This window comes from Aythya marila, assembly GCF_965140915.1.
Source record: "Aythya marila genome assembly, chromosome: 16".
Taxonomy (NCBI): domain Eukaryota; kingdom Metazoa; phylum Chordata; class Aves; order Anseriformes; family Anatidae; genus Aythya; species Aythya marila.
In genome coordinates, this window is record NC_139057.1 from 14,178,611 (window position 1) to 14,201,627 (window position 23,017).

General features: G+C 56.2%; 2 protein-coding genes across 2 annotated transcripts in view; one reads left to right on the forward strand and one right to left on the reverse strand.

Moving 5' to 3' along the window:
* Positions 1-5,430: 5,430 nt before the first annotated feature.
* On the forward strand, positions 5,431-14,478 carry KCNS1 (potassium voltage-gated channel modifier subfamily S member 1; the record flags this gene model as incomplete). Its single annotated transcript, XM_082773702.1, has 3 exons — positions 5,431-5,465; positions 9,674-10,665; positions 14,023-14,478. The coding sequence occupies exons 2-3, from the start codon at positions 9,700-9,702 to the stop codon at positions 14,476-14,478; spliced, it is 1,422 nt and encodes a 473-aa protein (XP_082629828.1). The 5' UTR covers positions 5,431-5,465; positions 9,674-9,699.
* A 5,386-nt stretch (positions 14,479-19,864) lies between these two features.
* The window catches only part of STK4 (serine/threonine kinase 4), a 46,130-nt gene continuing 42,977 nt past the window's right edge, over positions 19,865-23,017 (reverse strand). Inside the window, exon 11 of the mRNA XM_082773575.1 lies at positions 19,865-22,993. Coding sequence (XP_082629701.1) covers positions 22,835-22,993 — 159 coding nt within the window. The 3' untranslated portion in view covers positions 19,865-22,834. The remainder of the gene's footprint in view (positions 22,994-23,017) is intronic.

The following is a 23,017-nucleotide window of genomic DNA, read 5'->3' on the forward strand; positions in this document are numbered from 1 at the left end:
TCTCCCTCCCCCTCCCCTGATTCGGATGGAGGAAACGTCGGCTCATTATTTCTGGAGTTCTCTGGCCACAAACAGTCCATCCCGAAATGCTGTGCCCAGGCGCTGGATGTCAGAAATCATTATCCTAAATACAGCTCCATGCATGATTCATGAAGCTGGGCTTCACATTAATCAGGGAGAGATGGGCGAAAGCGGAGCAGCGTCGCAGACCGCTGTGCACAGGCAGGCGAATGGGAAGATGAGATTTGGACCTCTGGGGCTAAAATCAGAGGGATGGTGCAAATCAGAGAAACAGCCACGGTCCCAAAACAATCAGAGCCCATGTGAGTAGAGACCAAATGCAGGCAATGGGCCGATGCCCAAGTACCTTTCTGCTTGAGGAGCTGCTGCGACTCGATCACATTAATGAGCGCAGGGCAGCCGGCACCATGGCTCTGAGCAGCCTCGGAGATGCTCGGCTGCTTTCCACATTAGCCCTGGTCCGGGCAATGCGCTGGGCCAGCAGTGGGACTCACACAATGATGTGATATGATGATGTGCAGAGCATACTGTGATGCTCTGCACAGTTTGACCACTAAAAATAGAAAAATGTGTGTGTTTTTTTTTTTTTTCTGAAATGTCACTGGGAGGTTCCTGGGCAAGCTGGGTTTCTGCACCAGTGCCACGCTGCGCCCCAGCAATCAGGACCTTCTTGGGACACAAATGCTCCTTCCATTGCTCCAGGGCTTGGGAAACCAGGGAGATGTGTCATCTCTGTACCTGGATCTGCCCCAAACACAAGCCCTGGGCCCCGACGGTCAAACAGCCAGTGAGGGTTGCCCTCGGTGTGCCAGTGCCGATGGCATGCTGCAGCAGGACGCGGTGTGCATTTTGCAGGAGCAAGTGTCCACGCCAGGCTCAGCCCCTGAGCTCCGTCCCCACATCCTGGGCTGTTCCTTTGCCACTGGTACAACCACTCCTGGTTAAAAATAAATAAATAAATAAATAAATGAACCCACAAAAATGCAGTGACTAGCAGCCAGGCCAGCCGTACAGAAGGGGGAAATCCGTAGCTGGCATTGTAAAACCTGGGCTCTGAGATGAAAGCAGCGGTGACCCCTGTGTCGTGGAGGAAGCAGGCAGCACCACCGAGCCCTGCAGCTCTGCTGGGCTGGGACAGCTTGGGAGAGTGGGACCCCCATGGGCAAGGCCCCAGGAGCCACCGCTCTGGGCTGGTAGAAACCCCTGTGCCATGGGAGCCCCCATCACCAAGCCCATCCCATGGGAACCTCCCCAGGGGCACCCCAAGGCAGCCCCCACACAGGACACCAGCCTCGCCATTGGCAGAGGGTGCTCATCCCACCACCAGGGCACTTCCACTTCTGAAATACCAACATCAGAGGCCAGTTATCAAAAATGTATAGGTTTGGCTGAAATTTTCTGTCGTGCCATCCCAGCCTGGCCGTGGCTGACGGGTCCCAAAGCTGGGGGCAGCTCGCTGTCCCCAGGGCCGGTGTGCTGGCTGAGCAGGACAGACTGGCTCAGGGAAATGGCATCTCCCTTTATGCTAACCCCCTTTTTTTTTTTTTTTTTTTGCATGGAGAAGTTGTTTTGCAGCTTGTCTCCTTATATCAGGGCTAAACACTGATGTGTAAGGCAGTGCTATTTCTGGAGGTCGCTGGGTTGCCAGGATTTTCTGTACAGGTGGAACTTGGGGCCGCTGCATGTGATCCCCGTAAGGTGGCTGTGGCTGTACTCATGAATTTATTGTGCCTGTGGCTGTACTCCTGAATTTACTGTGCCTTGCTTGACTCTGGCACCAACACCACAGCAGGATCAGCACTCGCTGTTCACCTCCTTCTGCGCTGTGTTTCTGGGGATGTGTCCTGGCCAGAGCAACTGGGGGCAGAGACAGTGCGGCAGGAGGGATTCAGCACATTGGAGATGTGCTGTAAGATGTGGCTGGAGGTGATGTATATCCTCCAGGCATGTGGAAGATCTCCAGACAGTAAATCATTGCTGCTTCCATCCCTCAGCACTGCAGCACCTCCCCGCTCCCCCTCCGGAGGTTCCCTGTCTATGTAAAAAATAGCCACCGCTGCGTTAGGGCTCTCCAAATTTTCTCATGCTTCTGATTATAGCTTTTAAGTTGATCCACAAGCCAAGGTCTCCGGTGAGTTCAGTGAGTTTTCATTAATTTTGCCTGGCTTAGGAACCCAGTGGGCTTTGTGAAACTCCAAGCCCAAAGCATTTTAGGCTGTTGGAGCCTGCCATGGTGCCCACGCTGCGGGAGGACGGGCGGATGCTGGTGGCACATCCGCGGGCTCTGGGGCAGGCTCAGGTCCGGAGGGGCTGGCTGAATTTCCCTGCACTGAGCAGGCTGAAATGCCCCTGCCACAGGCATCCTGTGGCTTTTTTTGGGGGGAGGAAAGAGGGATGTGGAGTGGGACTCTGGAACAAAGGTGCGCTCAGGGCTCCCCATGCGGTGCTTGGAGGTGCTCTGGGGAGAGGCAAAGCTGCTGGGAGACAGGAGATGGCAGGGCAAGGGCAAGAGCAAGGGCAAGGGCAAGGGCAAGGGCAAACCCAAATCCAAACCCCACAGGCTCAGCCTCTCTTGTCCTGGGGAGACAAAGGCAGCAGCAGTGCAGAAAGCTCCAGGAACCAAAAGCATGAAGAGAAACCCAAACGCCTTTACCACCAGAGAGAAGGCTTTTTTCTTCTGCCCTAATTTAGCTCTGGAATTTAGCTCTGGAAATGAAGATTTTTTAAATTCCCTCTGTGCTGGTGTCCCCAGCATCCATCAGGTGCCACTTGCAGTGATGTCCCTATGCTCTCAGCCACCCTTCCAGCCCTCCCACAAGGCAGGTACCAGCGGCTCTGTCCCTCTCAGCACACGTCCACGGGCCTTATGAGGGCTTGAAAATTTCCCTTTTAATTAAAGGAGCTCTGCAGGCAAGCTCCACTCATTTATATTTCCCTTTATATTTTAATTTATTGCTACATCAGCTATTAACACCCCCCCCCCCCCAAAAAAAAAAAAAAAAAAAAAGGAAGCAGAAAGCAGAAAGGCGCAGAGCTGACACAAGCCGGGCGCCTTTCGGGATGACTCACTGCAGCACCGAGATGGCTGCTGGCTTCGGATTCACCCTGCCTCTGCCTCCAGCCCGCGGGAGGCAGCGAGGCGAGAGGCTGAGAGGCTTCGTCCCTCGTGGCCGCTTGGATGGAGGCTTCGCCACGCGGGTATCGGCGACATCCCCGTGGGCCCTGGTGGGAGGGGGGCTTCCTCCCAGAGGGGCAGCCGAGGGAAGACGTTGGGAGGAGGAGATGGCGAGGCGTTTCCAGCTGACCTGATTTTTCTGCCTGCTTCCCTCGCCACATCTCTGCGAGGGAGCTCAGGAGTGGTGGCAGCTCGCCTGGGGTTGCGGACGCGCTGCTGGGTGCCCCAAGCGCATCCCCTGAGCTGGGGGAGAGCCTCGGGGCTGGACCCTCTTTTTCTGCCCTGCCTTTCAAGTGCCAAAGCTGGCTAAGGAGAGAACCAGCCCTTTCGCAGTCCTTTGTGCAGCAAGGGGAGAATTCACCCAGGTACCATTTATGCTGCAGCAAAGCCACCCCTGGCAGGACGCGAGGACACCAGCATGAGCCTGGGCGAGGCCAGAAGGTGACCTGGGGTCTGCAGCCACCCCCAGGGCTTTGGGGCTGCTGCTGGAAGCACAGGGGTGTGGGGACACGCAGGGACACCCTGCCACGATCCTGGGGTGATCCCCTGCAGCCTGCTGGGCTGATGGGCAGGGGCGCAGGGTGCAATCCTGCACCCAGGGAGCCCTGGCAGCTCTCTGCCTCGCACCACTGGAGCCAGCAGGGCTGGACTGGAGGGCACAGGTTCAGGTCCACCCAGCATCAGCACATAAATGGGGCTGGGGGGAGATTTACAAAGAGCTGACCTGTGCAGAGACCGGGTGTGAGTTGCAGTGGATGCCCTCGGAGAGCCCAGGGGTTCCCCCAGGGCAAGGCTCCCTCCCAGAAAAACAGCTGAGAATTGATTTCAGAAGGGAAAAGGAAATTCTCCCCGTGGCAGCACATCAGTGACAGGCAGAGCAAACCCCGGGGGGCAGCACACCCTCCTCGCTGCCAGCAGCCAAAGCTGGCTGTGCTTATCTCACAGCCTCCAGAGCTGCGCAGCCACCCCTAATCGCCATAAAAATAAACGCTTTTGCCTCGTATCACAGAACAGAGGAATTTCCCTCCGTTGGTTTTCCCTTTTTTTTTTTTTTTGATTTTTTTTTCCCCAAGGCCTCCCTCCGAGCCTTCCCCCCCCCCTCCCTCCTTGCCATGTAAGCAGGCGCGGGGCACAGGCTGACATGGGGACACGGCGGCGGCAGCGCTGCCTGGCGCAGGGCCGGGGCTGGCAGGGCACGCAGCCACGAGAGGCGGGCACGCAGCGGGGGGAAGGATGCTCCCCACCGACACGAGCTCCCAGCCGGCTGCCTGCGTGCCTGGAGAAGGGTGAGGGCCTGCAGGCTCCGTGCCCGAACCCTAAAGCAGATGGATTTGCCCTGGAGGGTGGCACGGAGCCCTGAAGGGTGTGAACTGCCGGTCTGACTGAGCTGCTTGGTGCTGGAGCAATGAGCCATCGCCACATGGGCATGCGGCCGTCACCCGGGGAAGGTCTCGGAGCCTCCCTTTGCAGCCCCTCTGCGCTGGCAGCCGGCTTTGGGGGCAGTTGGAGCTCTCGCCAGGCCATACGGGGATGGCTGCGGGTGGCAGCGTCCCGCTGAGCTGACCCCGGCCATGCACCTGACCTGCTGCCTTCGCCCACCTCCTGCACGGGGACAGCGGGGAGCCCGGCGAGCCAGGCAGGGCTGCCCAGGACCCCTCAGCACGCCCAGCCCCAGGAGGTTCAAGGAGCAGGATGCTGTGACGGGCACCTGCGAGGGCCGAGGCGCATCGCCGGCACACCGTGGGGCGGCACGCTGAGCTCGGGGCCCCACCGCTCGCCCCCCGCCCTCCTGCTTTGGGGCGCTTGGAGCAGGTAAGGCAATTTGGGGTGGGGGGACACCGGTTCCCCTGCCCACCCCTCTCCCAGCCCCGTGCAGCCACCGCAGAGCTGCCTGTAGCCTTCACGGGGGAAACCGCAAAGGCAACCATGAGATGGTTTTGCCAAAAATTGGGGGGGTGTCCCGTCCCCCACCCCCCGGCTGGCAGCAACCCCTCGCACCCATCTCCAGCTCTCCCAGGGGAGCTGCGGGGGGGATTCCCCAGCCCCCCCCCCTCCATCCACCTCCCCCAGCACAAAGCAGCCGGGCGGAGCCGGAGGGCGGCACCCAGGGGAGGATGGAGGGGGGGTGACAGGGCGGGGACCCCCCCCCCCAACCCTTCCCCTTCCTTCCCAGCCCCTTCCCCTCCCCGCCCGGCCCCGCGGAGCTGCCGCCGGCCCCGCAGGGCTCCGCGGCTCCGCGCACGCTGCGGCGGGGGCGGCGCGGCTGCAGGTGAGCGGAGGGGAGCCGGAGCTGGGCAATTCGGGGGGCTGCATGCTGCGGGGGGGGGGGGGGGGCAGGGACATCGGCACACCGGGCTGAGAAGGGACCGGGGAGCAGCGGGGAGGAGAGCAGCCTCCAGCCCGGGATGCTGCGGGGAGCTTGGCGCACGGGGTACCCCTGCCGCGCACTCCGGAGGTGGGTGTAGGGGAGCCCCTCTGCCCCCGGGTCTTCTCCACCCCCCCAGGAACCTCAGGGCAGGGTGCGGGGTCCTCCCTTTCCCCCCAGAAGCTGTGCGCCCGGTACCTGGCAGCAGAGGCACCGCGCACGGCAGCATCCGCAGCAGGCGCTGGGCTCCTGCTCACAGCCGACCCCGGAGCTTTGGGTAACCGCCCCCCTCCTGCACCCCAAAAAAGAGCCGGGAGTCCCCCAGCTGCCTGCCCCCAGCCCCGGGCACTTCGGTGGCCTCCGAGCACACGGCAGCAGCTCAGGCTCCGGCTGCAGAGAGCTGCCAGCAGTGGGAAAACCCCTCCGTGCTCCCCGCACCCCGCTGAGCATCTTCAGCTCGACGGGCACAGGGATGCTCAGCGGCGGGGACAGGGCACATGGGCATCCCAGGGAGAGTGTCACCTCCCCAGTCCTGCCCCAGCCGCCCCCAGCACGCAGCCGATGGATGGGGACACCCCCCGGGACGTCAGCTGCCCCCCTGGATCCCCCCAGCCCTGCCCCGATCCCACGGGCATCCCAGCTGGGGCTGGCCCCAGCAGCCTGCAGCCAGCACCCCGGCACGCCTGGGAGGTGCAGGGCCACGAGCCCATGGTGACAGGGTGCTTTGGGCTGGGCTGCAGGCAAGGGACAAAGGCTTTCCTCCTCTGCACGTTTCTAATGGCTCCTCTGAGACCAGCCCCACGACTCCCCGCTGGGAAGCCTCGCCGAGCTGTAAGTACGGGGCTTTTTATCTGGGCTGTTCATCTAAACCCATCGTACCTGCTTGGAAAACCCCTGAGTGCAACACTCCCTGCTCTCGCCGCATCCTCACTCGAATATCTATTAGCATCTCCCTGCCCACTCCCCTGGGTCCCCTCCGCCAGTTGGAATAAATACACAGAACTTCCCTGTGAAAGGCTGTCAGAAAAAAATGCGTTGTCAAGGGAAACTCTTCCAGCATTTCATACAGATATGCTTGATCTGTTTTAATATTTCTTTACTGTCATAAATGCATATATCAGAGATTTTTTTCCTTCACGAGATACATATTCATTTGAATGCCCAGTGCATGGTTCCTACTGGGTGTGTGGCAGTTTCCCTCGAACAGCTCACAGAACATTTCAAAATCGATCACAAAGGGCCTGGCTCGATCTGCTCTGTTTTCCCAATCATTTATGGAGATTTCGGTGCGACTAAAAGACAATTTTGCAAATTCACGTTACTGCAGACAGGCACATTTGTATTCTCTGCCCATTGTGATTTAAAAAATAAAGAAAAAACCCAACACACCCAACCTCCTCAAAGCCAGCTCCTGTCCCCCAGCCGCTAGCCCCGCCGATGGGACAGATCCTGCCCTGGTGATCCAGGTGGACAGGTCCTGGCCCAAGCCTCGGCGGTGCTCCAAGGCTGAGCTGAGCTCGCCATGAAGCGAGCAGGCAAAAGAGTTACAGAACTATTAATTGCTGCGCTGGATTCCCAGATGAAAGCCGTGTGTGGGCAGAAATAATTCACTTCGGTCAGAAACAGGCATCAGGAGGGAGAGTCTCTGTCCGCGACCCCCCTCGCCCTGCTCCCTGTGCAGCAGGGAGGAATTTCCCCAGGATCCAAAGCTCGCCCATCCCTGACACCCATTTTTCTCTTGCCATCAGAGCCCAAAGCTTGCCCATCCCTGAATTTTCCTCCTGCCATGGGGGCAAGGCATCACCCACAGCCACAAGGTGTGAGTTGCTCCTGCTGAGCCCGAGCATCGCTTTGGGCTCACCCCACGCTGCCAGCCCCATCCACAACCCCCAGGCTTGCCCCATCCTGGCCCCAAAACCACGTCCCCACTGCCTGGGGTGGTGTTTGGCCTGGCCTTGCCCCCTGGCTGCAGAACAGGGCACGGAGAGGCTCGGGGGGCGCAGGACGGGCTGCAGCCCACGGGCCCACCCCCACGGCCCCTGCGTGTGCGCGCAGCCTGACTGCATGAGCATCCTTCTGGAAGGAACCTGGATTAGTCATCCCCACCCCACAGATGGGCTGTGTGATGTCTTCCCTGGAAAAGCCGATCTGTCACAGAAATCCCAGTTTGTCCCTGAACAGGAGGAGCGCCTGCGCCCCTTCTTCTCCCTTCCATGTCTGAAGCATTTAAAAAAAAAAATTGATCCTTTTATTTTTTTTTGCCCCCCCTTAGATAGGAAAGCCAATGAGTCCATTTAGCTCGGAGGCTTTGCACAAGAGTTGCCTCCTCCAGACACGGGGAAGCGCTTGCCTTGTGGTGTGCAGCCTGTGTCTTTATCAGCCCCGGCGCCAAGATGCAACCGAGGTAGCAGATGCCTCTGCTGGGCTATTTCATACCCGGCTGGCATTTGCTGCACCCACAGCCCCACTCAGCCTAAAAACCCACCTCTGGGGGCTATTTCCAGCCCTGGCTCCATCACCTTTCCCTCTCCAGCTCTGACCTCCAGGCTCAGATGCAAAACCCCCCCAGGTGCCTCCAACCTTTTATATGTCACTGCACAGGCACCAGAAAGTGCATAGCCCCCTTTCCCTGCTTCGGTGCTTGCCCCATAAACCCCTCAAGGTGTCTGGTGAGCAGTGTGGGGTGGGGGAACCCACCTCAATGTCTTGGCCCTCAGGTGCTGCCCCACTGGGCTGGGGGCTCCCCAGCACCCCCGCAGTGCCTTTTCCCCTGGCTCCTGCTGCCTGTCCCCAGCCTCTGTCCTTGTGTCACCCAAAAGTTTGAAAACTGCCATGGGTGACACCAGGCGGAGAGGGTGAGAGACTTTTCTAATAAGAATGGGCTGATGAAAGCCGTGGAGGGAAAGCTTTGAGAACAGAGACAGGCCGGTCAGGGGGGTCACAAATTCCTCTGCAACCACTAAAAGAAAGCTTCAGCATTGCACAAGTCACATCAGCAATGACAGATCAGCAGAGCTCAGGAGCAAGGCACAGCCAACAAAGGGATTTTCCCAAAAGCAGATGATTTGTGGGAGAAATGCAATTTTGGGGTCTCAGAGAGCAGACCCGGTGCCCTCCTGAGGACACCAAAGCCCCGGCACCGCTCCCTGCGAGCTCCACCACGCCCCTCCGGAAAGGGCGACGGGCCAGGAGGTAGGTGGAGAGGTTCCAAGGTGACTTAGAGCACAAACCGAGTGCTCGCCTGCTTAGTTCAAACCTCTGGTCAAGGTGGGTAAATGCATTTTAGGGTGTACGAATGCTGCTCGTTGTTAGATGTTGTAACTCTTGCTCGTTAGCGAATGGAGCTGCTGCTGCGTGGCAAAGCCCAGTGCCCTGAAACCCGTAAAACCCAGAAATGTGGCAGAAAGCAAAACTTCCCTTTTTATTTCCCTACTAATACACAGGCCTTTCATTCAGTCATCAATGATTCTGAATCATGTTTTTGTTATGTTTCAACACTATAAAAATAAATCCTAATATTTTATGTGACAGAACACACAAGAGGAGACAAAGCAGGCAGATGAATTGTTTTGACACTTCTTCCTCTGAAATTTTCCCTAACACCTGTGAAAACGCTTTGATTTTGGCAAAACTACCACGGCTCCTGGGCAAATCGTGCCATCCAAGGACTTTTTGGCCAGGTCCAATTAGCGATGTAGGTGGTCGGGCTGCAAATCTCTGGCACAATCTGATGAGCGCAGGGCAGCACAAGATCTATTTTTTCACTGGGGGATAAATCCTCTCTCCAGTGACTAATTACCTGTTTGAAGGAGGAAAGCCCCACAGGCGAGGTGCTGGAGATGCAGCAAATTGCCTTCGTTAGGCCACCGGCGATCTGCAAAGGGAGAGATTTCAAGAGGTAAATAAGGAAGGAAAGCCTCATCTGGAAATTAGGTTTGGTTGTGTTTGTTTTGTTTTGTTTTGTTTTCCTTCTTCCCCAGCAAAGAACAAATGCCCAAAGCTGCTCCTTCCCCTCCATCCACTGTCCCTCTCTGTCCCACACGTGAGCACCCCTCACCCCCCAGGGACCTCTTGTCCCCCCCGAGCACCCTCGAGCTGTGTCTCGCCCACAGGTGGACCAGCCCCCGCTCTGCTGATCATGGTCAACAAGACCTTAACCTACTGGGGTCCCGGCTTCGAGGAGGACGTTATCAACATCAACGTGGGGGGGCTGAGGCGGCGGCTCAGCTCCAGCGCCCTCTCCAAGTTCCCCGACACCCGCCTGGGGCGCCTGCTGTCCTGCGACTCGGAGGAGTCCATCCTGCAGCTCTGCGATGACTACGACGTGAGTGCCAGGGAGTTCTACTTCGACCGAAACCCCGGCTTCTTCCTCTACGTGCTGCACTTCTACCAGACGGGGAAGCTGCACGTCATGGAGGAGCTCTGCGTCTTCTCCTTCTGCCAGGAGATCGAGTACTGGGGCATTAACGAGTTCTTCCTGGACTCCTGCTGCAGCTACCGCTACCACGAGCGCAAGCTGGAGGGCCGGCACCACAACTGGGACGAGGAGAGCGAGGTGAGCAGCGTGGACACGTCCCCGGATGAGATCTCCAACATCAACCACGAGCTGCTGCGCTACAGCACGCTGCGCTGCGGCAATGCGCGCAAGCGCCTCTGGCTCACCATGGAGAACCCCGGCTACTCCATCCCCAGCAAGCTCTTCAGCTTCGTGTCCATCAGCGTGGTGCTGGTCTCCATCGCCACCATGTGCATCCACAGCATGCCCGAGTACCAGGAGGCGGACGAGGCCGGCAACGTGCTCGACGAAGCCGTCCTGCACAAACTGGAGTATTTCTGCATCTCCTGGTTCACCTTCGAGGTGTCCTCCCGCCTCCTGCTCTCCCCCAACCCCAAGAAGTTCTTCAAGCACCCCCTGAACCTGATCGACATCGTCTCGGTGCTGCCCTTCTACTTCACCCTCTTGGTGGACCTGACCATGGGCAGCGACTCGGAGCTGGGCAACCTGGGCAAGGTGGTGCAGGTCTTTCGGCTCATGAGGATATTCCGGGTGCTGAAGCTGGCTCGGCACTCCACGGGGCTGAGGTCGCTGGGGGCCACCTTGAAGGTAAATGGGCTCCCTATCTCCATACCTACCCTTATTACCAGCTCTGGGATGGCTGGGAGATGCAGAGGTGCCCATTCCCAGTGGTTTTCCAGCTCTGGGTGGTGTGTGAGAGCTTGTTTGGGGCAGTGGGTTGGGCTGTGGGATGTGCCAAAGCAGTGTGAGGGTGCTGCACAAGTACCCCTTGTGCACACACCCAGAGCAAACAGGAATTGACCCTGACACTTGGAAACTTGGTGCCTCCATGGGTTCAGCCCCACCGTGGTGGGCCAGCACCATACCCAGTGTTGGAGCAGAATGAGCCATGCAGGGGTGGTGACATCCCACCAGGACACCTCACTGGGTTAGCCACGGGGTCTGGGACCACCAGGAGCCGTCCTGTGGCACCGCAGAGCATGCAGGGCTGGGGGAAGCTGGCCTCAGGACCAGGCCCTCAGGAGGACAAGCTGGATGAAGGGGCGCTGAGAGTGCCCCAGGCCCCTGGCACACTGGGAGGTGGCACCCACACACATTTGAGGAAAGGTCCCCAGGCTTCACATCATGCCCCAAGGCTCACCAGAGCACCCTCCCAGCACCTGGGAGGGCCTGGTGAGAGCAGCTGTGACAGGTTTTGAGGCATGAAGCTGTCATGAGACCCTCACCAGCCTGGTCCCATGTCCCTGACTTCCATCACTGCAGCTCAGCTGCCCCCCATCAGTCTCTGCTGTCCCACAGTCCCTCCAGCCGCCTCATGCCGAGGGTGATGTGTGGCTGAGCCAGTGTGTTGGGGAGGGTGAAGCCATCCCCTCACCTCAAAATCCAGGTGCTGCAGGGTCCAGCTAGCCCAGCCTTTGATTTTCTCTGCTTCTTGGTGACCAACTCAAGAGAAACCCCCAGGCCAGTCGCCAGGCCCACCAAGTGTGGCAGCAGATGCTCGAGCTGCGCACGGGGAGGACACCACTAGAACAGACATCTTCGCTCCTCCTGGGGCTGCCTCTGGCCCCACTTCCAAAACACCACACTAGTTCTCAGGCTGGGGACCCCGTGGTGCTGGCACGGGATGTCCTGGTGTCAGCAGGGCTTGGTGGCCAGGGCTGGCCCCGCTCCATAGGGCTGGGTAGAAAGAAAATCAACTCTTGAGCATGGCTGGGGAGGAGGATGGGGTCCAGGGAGCATTGTTTGAAACAAAGGCACCTGCAGCCCTACCCACAGCACCCTCGTTCCTGAAAACCCACCTTGGAAGAGCAATGAGCAAGCGGCATGCACACCTAAAGCAGCTCACAGAATTTAAATCAAACCTTCCAGGTGGGAAGGGCTCCCCGATCCTTTCCTGTGCTCCACGGGGCAGGGGCTGCGGCAGGGCAGGGGCTGCCGGGCTCTGCTGGGCTCTGCCGGGCTCTGCCGGGCTCGCTGCACATCCTCGGGCAGCGCCAGCAGCAGGGGGTGAGCGACACAAGGCTGCCGCAGCTGCCTGGTGCTGTGATTTACCGGCCACATAAATTACAACGCCGTGTTCATCGTAATTTACTTCCTCCTGCAAGAGGACAAAGCAGCAGCAGAGGAGCAAAGCCTGCTGACGGCCGGGAAGCGGGGCGATGGCTCTGGCACAGCGAGTAGTTGCTGCCCTGCCACAGGGGTGTTAGCAGAGGGATTTCTGCCCTTTGTGCAGCGTAAACTCAGCACTCTGCAGATGATCCAGGGGGCATTTAATTTGGTGGCAGCCTTCCCACACATCCCTGCTCCTCCTGCCCTGCACCAACATCCGTGACAGCGGGTGCGCTTCCCAGCTGGGGGCTCGGTGCTGGCCACCCCCCAGCAGCGGATAAACTCCATACAGAAATAAGCCTCTCGTGGCCAGCTGATCCATCTGTGAGGCTCGGGGCTCTTTGTCCTTCCCCAGGAGCTCTTGGAGTTTCTCTGGGGCATTTGCAGCCACAGGTGACGGCGGAGGAGGAGGGTGTTATTTCCCTTGGTGTTACTGGCATTAGCTGAGCAGCTTCTGCCAGCAGTACAAGCAGTCTTCGTGCTCCCTGCCATGAATCCACCTCCTTTATGCCTTGCCTTGACCACAGAAGCTCTTTTCCCATGTCTTCTGCTGTTTGCTTTGCTCAAATGTTTCATTTAGTCATTATGTGGTCTCCAGTAAAGCATTCTTTGGCTGTTGGGAGACTGAAAAAATAATATAATCAGAGCTCTGATTTCCTTTCCCCAAAAGATGAGAGGAGCGAGTTGGCCGATCAGTGGGCAAAAACATCCAAGAAATTTGCTTGTGGTGACCAGACAGGGACAGAACTGCAGCATGGGCTCAGCCCTGTGAGCTGCTGTTTGCTCTTACCCCGTTGCACACCCCTGCTGTCCGTCCGTCTGTCCCACTGCCACCACCCCCTGTCCCCAACCTGGCAGTTTGGGTGTCCCCAGTGAGCCAGGGGCGCAGTGCCCATGGGGATGGGTGCTGGGGCCAGCCCGGGCTGGTGCTGGATGGATCCTAGGCTGATCCGATGAGCGGGGCTGCATCGATTCACACCGGGCTGAGGCAGAGCAGTTGGTCTTGCTTTGAGCCTCCCATGGAGCAGCAGCAAAAGGGAGATGGAATTATCTCCAAAAGAGCAGTTTCTATAAAACAACTCCCCCAGCACAACAGCTGTGTGTTCCTGTAGCATCTCTGGTGTCCTGTAGCAGGGTTGAACACGGGTTAAAGTCACTGAGAACCCCAGGGTTGGAATGTCCCCAGCGGTGAGGCTTCAGGGGACAGAATTGGGCAGAATATGAGCAAAAGCCTGCTGAGCTCCGCAGATGGTGAGGGGTGCCGGAGGGGCAGGCGATGGGGCCAGCCGGGGCTGGGACAGGAGCTGGAGGCAGAGCCGAGGCTGCAGCAGAGGCACCTGTCCTCCTTGTGCTCGCACACTGCCAGCATCAGGAAAATACAAATCACCTTGCTCAGAGCCTGCCGGTCCGGTGCTTCCTGGGGACCTGCCAAGATAAAAAGAAAATGTGTCTGGATGCTGCTAGCCCAGATCAGGCTGGAGCCGGGGCACAGCGGCTGCAGCAGGAACCCTCGGTGGGAAGCACAGGGCTGGGCTCCCCTCCTGGCTGCCCTGTCCCCATGGGGGTGCCAGGGGCTGGCTTCCCGGCCACCCTGCTGTCCCCAGACACGGCTCACCCATGTACCCTGACCCTGAGCCCACCCGGGGCTGCTCCTACTCCCCTCCCCGTGTTCCCCACACTGTGTTTAACTCCTAAGTGCTGCCACTGTGCTGTGATGCCCGCGAGATGCCCGTGGAGGTGTGCAGGGGGCTGCACGGGGGCTGTGTTTGTGCTGTGGTGCCCCAGCGCCCTGACCACGATGGTCCTCGCTCATCGTCACCCCGCTTTGCCTTCCAGCACAGCTACCGGGAGGTGGGCATCCTGCTGCTCTACCTGGCCGTGGGGGTCTCCGTCTTCTCCGGCGTGGCCTACACCGCGGAGAAGGAGGAGGACGTCGGCTTCGACACCATCCCGGCGTGCTGGTGGTGGGGCACGGTCAGCATGACCACGGTGGGCTACGGCGACGTGGTGCCCGTCACGGTGGCGGGCAAGCTGGCTGCCTCAGGCTGCATCCTGGGGGGCATCCTGGTGGTGGCACTGCCCATCACCATCATCTTCAACAAGTTCTCCCACTTCTACCGCAAGCAGAAGGCGCTGGAGGCTGCCGTGAGGAACAGCGAGAAGAAAGACCCCGAGGACACGGAGAGCTGCTCCAGCCACGACCGGGACTCGGAGGCGCTGAGCGAAACCTCCCTGGGCAGAGGCAGCCCCGACCGCCGCGGTCTGACCCCCGGCATCCTGCCCGCCCCCTGAGCCCCCCAGGACGTGGCGGAGGGGCCGGGCTTCCCCATCTCCCAGCCCCACACAGGGGACACGAGGGGCTGGGGATGGTGCCCGCCGGCTGCTGCCAGCCCCGGGGCAGTGGGAGGCAGCAGCTGGGGAGGTTTGGGTGCGTCTCAGCTGGATGTACCCCAGCCAGGGGACAGGAAGGGAGAGGGGAGAAAAGAAAAGTGGGTGACCCCGAACAGGCGCTGCTCTGGGTGCATGAAGGGTGGTGCTCCTCCATCCTAAAGTTGTGTGTCATTTAGGGCATGGCGCTTGTTCCAGAGTTGCTGCTGCTGCTGGCACCCGGCCCATGCAGCAGAGAGGAGGCAGAGTGCCTGCAAAGGGCTGCCGGGGAGCGGACGCGAGGGATGCTCCTGGGCACCAAGAAGCTGCCTTGGCCACTGCCGCGTGCTCCTGGTTTCCAGTGCTGGAGGAGCTGCCACGCTGGGGTGATGAACAAAGCCCAAGGGATTTGACACCTGCCCTGCTCCCCAGCCTCACCCTGCTGCCTCGTCCCCCTGCCCTGGGGCCAGGCAGGGGCAGCAGCAGTGCCAGGAGCCGGGGGGCATCGCCTCCATCCCCACAGGGAGCTGAGCCCCCCAGGGCTCCCCTTTGCAGAGGAGGCAGCCCCAGCAGGACAGAGGGGACCTTGTGCTGCTCCTTGTCACCTCCCTGCCCGAGTCCCTTTCAGCTGGGCAGGGAGGACACCCCTGTCCCATGCAGACCCTGATTCAGCTGCACATGTTTGGGGTTGTTCCCGGCACAGCACTAATTCTCTACGGAGCTTTTCCTTGACCCCCCCCCGATTCTCTGTTTGGAAATCGTGCAGGATTTTCGTGCACACAGGAGTGTGCCCAGCAAGCCCCAAACTACTCCGATGGCTACAGAACGGCCACAGCCACCTGGATCCTGGTGCTTGCCACCGGCCGTCCTGGCTGGCACACAGGGCACCGCGTGGGGACCACCGTGGTTGGTGACAGCTCTGCCACAGCCACCTGCTGTCCACGGGGATAAAAGACAAAACCGTGTGGGTCCAGCCGCCCTGAGCTCAGGTGGGACCAGGGGATCCCCGGGGAGCAGCAGGGCGTGGAGGTGCCCATGCTCCCGGCGCCATCGAGTCTTCCAGTACGGCCGTGCCGTGGTCGGCCCCGTGCTCACCGCCCGCCCCAGACCAGCTCCCGCTGCACCGTTACTTGAACAAAGGAAGGAGTTCCCCCTTCTCTCCATGAATACCCCAGTAGCAAAATGTACAAAAAAAAATTAAAATGTGAAGACTAAATTACCTGTATTAACTAAGAAGCATTATGCAAATAATTAAAAGAGCATGTAAATTAATTTTCTATCTATGCATGAGATGCATATGGTATATTTTATTAAAGACCTGAGTGACCCACCCCGGAGGCTGGCTCTGTTTCGTGCCCCATTCATCCATGGGCTTGGGGCAGGGGCAGAAGGAAGGTGGGATCAGCCCCCAGGAGCTGCCAGGCCACTTGCAGAGCGATTCCTGCAGCAGGCTGTGCTGCCCCTCTGCCATCTCCCACCACGGCTGCCGAAGCAGCATCCCAGGGGCTGGGGGGAGCAATTTCGGGCTGTGGGGCTCCCGGAGGAGCAGCACGGATGGGTGGCAGGCAGGGGGGGCGCAGGGTGGCTGGCAGAAAGAAGGGATGGCAATTAATGTTCGAAATGATGATTGCCCAAGCAAACAGCTTGCCCCATCCACAGCTCCTTCATCCTATCCATTACAGACCCACTAAATCTGGGAAGCAGGAATGTGCAGAGATGGGATGCACGGGATCAGCAGTGCCACGGGGCACGAGAGCAAACCTGGCAGCGCTGGGAGCTGGGGAGCAGCCTCTGGCCATCATTTCCCCTATAAAACACTTGGGTTTTAGGAAACTAACTTTAGCCCCTCCGGGGCTGTGTTTTGGTCTGGAGGTATGAAGGGCAGATTTTAAAGGAAGATTCAGTTCCAAGAGGCCCGTCAGGGACTGTTGTGCCACCAGGGAGGGGTTGGCAGCATGAAGTCCCTCTTCATTGTCTTCCCTGGAGGCAGCATCAGAGGCTGAGGTGCCTGCTGGTGCCACTCGTGGCCTCCGAAACGAGGGAGGGGTCGTCTCAGTGCTGCTCCCAGCACGGCACCTGCACCCCGCAGCGAGGTGGGAGGGGAGGATTAAACCCAGAGTTTAATCTTTATTCCTTTGAGAGTTTTTTCATTTGGAATAATAATAAAAAAATCCCCATTCTACAAATCTTTCCGAGGCAAACACTTCCCTAACCTGGCGGTTAGAAGCCAGCCGTGCCTCCCCAGGGACCCTCCACAGCTGCTGCATTCGACGGCTGCCCCGAGGGGCTGCCTGGGGGAAAACCACAAAGGACTTTTCTTTTTTTAGCCTCCTGCTTGCTGCGAAAACGTTCAGATTTGTATGGCGATGAGCAACCGGGAAAGTCCTCCCACTGCTCTGCAGATAGAGCTGGCGGTGCCGGAGCTCTGCAGCGCCGGGAGCAGGCGGCGCAGGAAGGTGCCCAGCGCCAGCGTGCGCGCTATCGAGGCACTGCCACGCAGGGTGGGCTGCCAGGACGGGTCTGTCTTACTGTTCCCAAGGCCGGTAGGAAATTGGTGCTCTCCGGCTAATCCCTAATCAGTTTCCTGAGTGACTGTTCTCCTTTGGTACAGCGGGTAAATCAATTAAGCACTTTATCAGGTTATGTCTGCAAAAGCGGCTCTCCACACTCCAAAAATGATGGATGAAGGAGAGAGTATTTTACCTCCAGGGACCAGCAATGAAGGAGTGACCTTACTCAGCTATTTCACACAGCTGAGAATTGGACAATTCCTAGAGACAAAGTAAACTTCAGTACTTTTAAAAGCTTTTCTTCCTTCACCAGCATTCAGACACCCTGAGGGTGCTCTGTGCACCTGGCTGGTTGTGGGAAATCCAGGAGGTTTGGAAGGAGGTGATCCATAGGAAGCAGAAACTCCTCGCTGGCAGCGCTCCTGGGACCTGTCCCGCCTGGCTCTGCAGCCCTGATCCCAGGGGGGTGAGTGCAGGGAGTCCAAAATCAGAGCAGACTGCTTGAAGAAGTGCCGATCACATCGGTGCTGCTTGTAATTCCTCCTTTTGCTGCACTGGGAGTGGTGACCAATAACGACCAATTGTGCCTTAGTCCTTTTTTTTTTTTTTTTTTTTAATTTTAATTGTGGCAAAACACTTTCTCCTGGTATTAGGAAAGCCCCTGGGTCTGCATATACCCATGGCTTCAGCCCTTACCTGAACAACAGCAATTAACCTGGTTGTACTTAAATCAGAGCTTTCCTTCTAACCATTTGAGCTAAGCGAATAGTCTCAAAGAGGTGGAATCAAGCTAACCAACTGCACCTGGGCAGGTCACACCATTTCAGGAAATGCCATCTGCTGCCCTTGAAAAACAGGGGTCAGGCGTGCAGGGGAGCCCAACACCAGCGAGTGATGCAGCAGAGCCCAGGATGCATCCACAGCCAGCCCCAGGGAGCAGCAGAGGGGAAAAAGTGGCCCGTGCCTTCAGGATCATCCTCACCACAGTCAGTGGGTGATGGCCCAGACCCTGTGAGCCTCTCGGGGTGAGGAGAGGAGGGTGTGCAGCTTAGCACCCGCTGTGACACGGAGGAAGGTCTGCAGCAGGGACGTCCTGCGGTGACGCAGGGGCACCGGGCTCCCTCCGCTGTATTGATCTTAGCTGCGACAGCCTGGAGGGGAGCAGAGCAGGCTGTGCTTAATGGATGGCATTGGATAGTTCTAAAGTTTTTAAACAAGTTGGCTGCCTTCCTGGACTCTTAAATTAAAGGGCAATTAAGTCACTTTCAGCCTGGAAATAGCTGATGGGTGTTTCCTGCTTTGACTCTTAAATTTTGCCAGAGTGATTAATGCAATGAAAAACTGTCAACTCTCAAGTCAGGGCTGTCAGCCAACACCAAGAGCATTTATCTGACTGCCTGTTCAGCTCTTCTGGCCCGTAGATGGAAGGAAATGGGACAAAATGAGGGTGTAGGAAGCAGCAGCTGGGCGTTAAAGACAATGCCACCTGCACCTTAGTACTGACTACCATGGGAGGAGGAGAAAATCTGGGGCTATGGCTTCTTGGCAGGTTGATTTATTTTTTTCCCCCCCATAGCAGGGAAAATCTTGGCTCAACAGCCCCAGCTCAGGGCTACTTGTCAGCTGTTGTCTTTGTTAGCTCCATGCAGTTGGTATTTCTGCAGCACGTGCACCGCTCCTAGCATGAAATGAGTGCATGTGAGCACTCCTGCGGTATGGCTGCGGCGCTGCTGCTGCGCTGGGAGCACCATTTTCCCTTCATGCAGGTGCTCTGCAGTTTCCTGGTAATGTTGCTGAAAACGTGCAAGTGCTGCAGGCTTCCCCAGCCACTAGAAATGCCTGCAGCCTCCCTCCCTTTGGATTCCACACTCCTTCCTAACATTTAAAAGCTCACATCTATTTTGTTTCTTCCGGGATTGCTAACCAAGGCTGACTCCTGAATGAATTCTGTCTCTGGTTCAGTTAGTCATCCCTTCAGAACAGATTTAGTAACTGCTCAGGGAAACCACGTAAAAGCCAACAGTTCACCATGGGAAGGCAGCACCCACTCACTGTCAACTGCCTCCTTCTCCGAGCCAGAAAGCTGAAAGTGCAGCAAGTCAGCCAGAATTAGGAGAGTGACTCGAGCCTCACCTGTTGTGTAGGAAGAAGGAACGGGTACCTACCTAGCCCCAGAGCTGACTGCAGGCTCAGGAAGGTGCTGCAGCACAAAGCAGGGACGGCGAGCACTGCAGCAAAGCTCGCTGACCCCCCTGCCAGAGCTCCCTCCTGCATCTCCGATGTGCATCCTCACGGGGAAGTGGCCTGAGCATCCACCTGCATCGTCCCGAGCTGCCGCCAAGCCAGCTGCACGTGGGCCTGCCCCTGAATCAAAGCAAATAACCCCCCCAGCTCTCCTGGAGGGGTAGTGTTAGCAATGCTTTATGGCTAAAGAACTGCCTGTTCAAAAATGCATTTGACATGTTTACTGCTCGTGTTTATTAATGCTTGCATGCTCGGCTTAAGGCACCTCATGTCAAAGCTTGTCCTGATATGCCAGATGTTTTAACGCATAAATATTACTCACGACACTGATGCTTTCAGTAAGGACAGTTTATTTGCCCCTTTGAACAAATAAGGCAAGATTTGAGAAAGATCCAACAAAAACATCCTGTATCAAACTCGGAGAACACAATAAAAGTTACTATTCCATACATATACAAAGTAATGGCCAACGCTATTATATACAAACAGCCAGATCTTACAAAAGAGCATTTCAAGTCAGCACTTTATGCCAGTGTTGCTAATTTCTTTGTTACAAAAAAAAAAAAAAAAAAAAGTTAAAGCTACAAACTTCACATTATTATGTCTCGCATGACTGACATCATTGGCATCTCTGGGTTTCAGAGGCAAAGATAACAGTTTGTCCAGAACACTTTCAGCAATGCAGATGGACCCAAGGAGCAGTGAATGCAGCTTCGCAATTAAGGAAGAATTTTGCTTAACACCCTTGTTGGAACAGCTTTCCCTTAGGGCACGAGCCTTGGTCTGGGGGACTCTGAGAAGTGAGCAGCACTCTGCTCCCAGACACTCTACCAAGGGACCAAACAGGGAATTGCTTTCTCTAACAGACTGCAAATCAGTGAAGGAGAAAATAATTCCTCTGCATCACAGCTCCATGTGCAAGAAACATCAAGTCTCAGCTACTGCAAGCATTTAAGAAAGGTTCAAAGACAGCTAAGCCATTGGACCAGTTTTACTTCTTTTGGTTCATTTGCTGTATTGTAAGACAATCACATCAGCAAAGCAGAGCATTTCAACAGTGCTTACATTCAGTTACAGCAGACACAGCTTGCATATTCCAAAAACACGCACCACACTAGGGTGCTTCACCTAAAAACTTGGATTTTCTAATGCCCTCCAGCCACTAGAAAGTTACCTACACAGTGCAGAGGTAAAACTACTCCCAGCAGAATCTGCTCGATCCACGTTACACGCATGCAGTGCAGAGTTTACCATGTCCTACATCCCAACATCTATCACACCAGAGGTACAAACCAGGCGTGAGCTAAAGCTGAGCTTCAGCGGGCCCTGCAGGATCTGCCCAGCCTCCTGCCAGCTGCCTCCAGTCTCTCCTTGGTGCTGGGAGAGCTGCAGCCCAACATACAGCCAGCCTGGGCGAGCCTGGGGGGATGGATCCATCGAAGTGACTAATTCAAGATGCAGTACTTCAACAGAGCTCTCCCTCCTAAACCACAGGAGTTTCTTTGATGCAAAGGGCTCTCATAAATATTGCTCATAAAAATACTCAGGGCAAAGCTTATTGCAGTTCCTGGACACGCACTGCGCGAGCCCTGGTGCTCATGCAGCACTTCGCCAGACTTCAGCAGAGTCCAGACTCTCACTGCTAAGGCATTTTAATCCATTCACAACAAAGGTTTTAATTACTGGGCTTGGGCTGCGGAAGCAAGGCTTTTCCAAACTTTCCTGACACTTGAGGCTACCAAGTAGCTGATTATTCCAGGACATACAGCTTTTACTGCCACCTTTTTGCCTTAGGGCCAGCTGGGCCGCTGATCTCAGCAGCTGTGTTAGCACTGCCTATCGAACCGGGACAAACCGATGCGACCAGATCTGCAGAGGGGGTACAAATGGCTTGGTTCCTTTCACAGCAATGGAGTATACCTGGTAACAGGAGGCAAAAGTCTGCTCCGAGCAGGGAAAAAGAGCCTCTCGAGGCATGAAGTGAGCACTTCTCTCCAGCAGCACTGCATTCAGGGGACACTGCTATTTCGTTTGATTATCTGGGTGGCCTACTAAGGCCTATTGCAGAAGAATGGCATGGAAACTCTTCTCTCCATCAGAGCACAATAAAAATAAATTGCTCTGACCAAGTATTTCATCACACGCCAGACATCTAAAACTAGGTAACTGCTGTTACAGCCCAGCGGGCAGAGGCGTCATCGGCCTGCCCTGCAGCCAGGCTCACTTCAGTGTTGCTCTGTTTTACCCTCCTCTCCACCAGCATGAGATAATTGCACCATCCTCACAGCGATTGTACATGCTGGGTGTTGTCACTGAGCCATGGCAGGCAGAAATGGCAGGGTAATTTAAAGAGGAAGAACATGAGGAGCATCTGGAGGAACGGGAAGAGACTGAACCTCTTCCAGCAGGATATTGTTCATTGTCTTCTCCTCTGGATCAGCCCTGCCTCCACTCCACCCCATAATGCACATCTCTGTGCATCAACAAATGTTAGTTTTCATTTTTTCTCATGTGCTAAGCCTGGCAGAAATGTGAAGGATTGGGAAATTAAGTTTTTATTCCAGCACCTGAAGATGTAAATTTGAAATGACGAAGCTTACAAAATATTTCACCAACTGCGGAGACTCCTCAGTCCTCTCAGACACAGCAGAAGTACCTAATTTGGGAGAGGTTCACACAACTTCCACCCATTCAAATACTGGCTCCTTTCCCCAGCACTCCCCTGTTAGCAGGGTTGCCCTGAAGGACATTTCCAAAGAGATGGATGAAGTGGAATCTGCTTTGTTTTAGGTCAGATCACTGATTGGCTTTTGGTTTTAAGTCAACGTGGATTTTACATTACAGAATATAATTTCTGATGGAGGCACAACATGCTTTATCTACTAAGATTAATTCCTAAAGAACATAAGCAAAGGACAAAACCAAGGTCTTGAAGGAATCCCACTTGCTTAAAGCACAAAGTGTAAGGCATGGGGCTTATTACAGGCTTTTTAAAAACTGAGATTTAAGGTTGTTTCAAAGGCTGGAACAGTTTGTTCTGTTCAGTGACCTAAAACGTATCAGTACCTTAACAGCAGAACGATACACTTAACAGCTCGAAATTGAGTCTGTGCATTCACAAAGAAAAACAAACAACAAAACACACAGAAATTGCAGCCATTAAATACCACAATTCGCATTAACTTAAAACAAAGAAAACAGACTACTGAAAGTTCAGTTGAAAAGAGAGTGAGCCAACTTTCGTTAGTCTATTTCTACCTGCTCCTCTGATTTAAAAACAGGCCACCTAAAAGCAGTAACAGAACTCCTTGGGATAATGTTTTAAATACATGTCTAACACTAAAACATACCATCAGGATCTTCCACGTAATGGCATTCCTGAGTTCACAAAGGTGCTATGGAAAAATAAATGAGCAGAAGTATTGCCTGCTATTGTGCTAGCATATTTCAGTAGAAATCAATCTGTTCAGTAGTCATGAAAGCAAGGAGCTGATTGTTTGAGGGTGGAAGAATTTTCTACCGGTGGCTCAAAAGTTCTGCTGCCGCCGCTTCTTGGCTTCAATGGCATCGAGGATCGGCTGCCGCTTTGACTGGTACTTCTGGCGGATCTCCTCAATCTCCTGCTCCATCATGGGGTCCAGCGCCGAGAGCCTCCTCTGAAGTTCATCCACACTCCACGTCTTTAGCTAGCGGGGAGAGGAAAGGAGAGC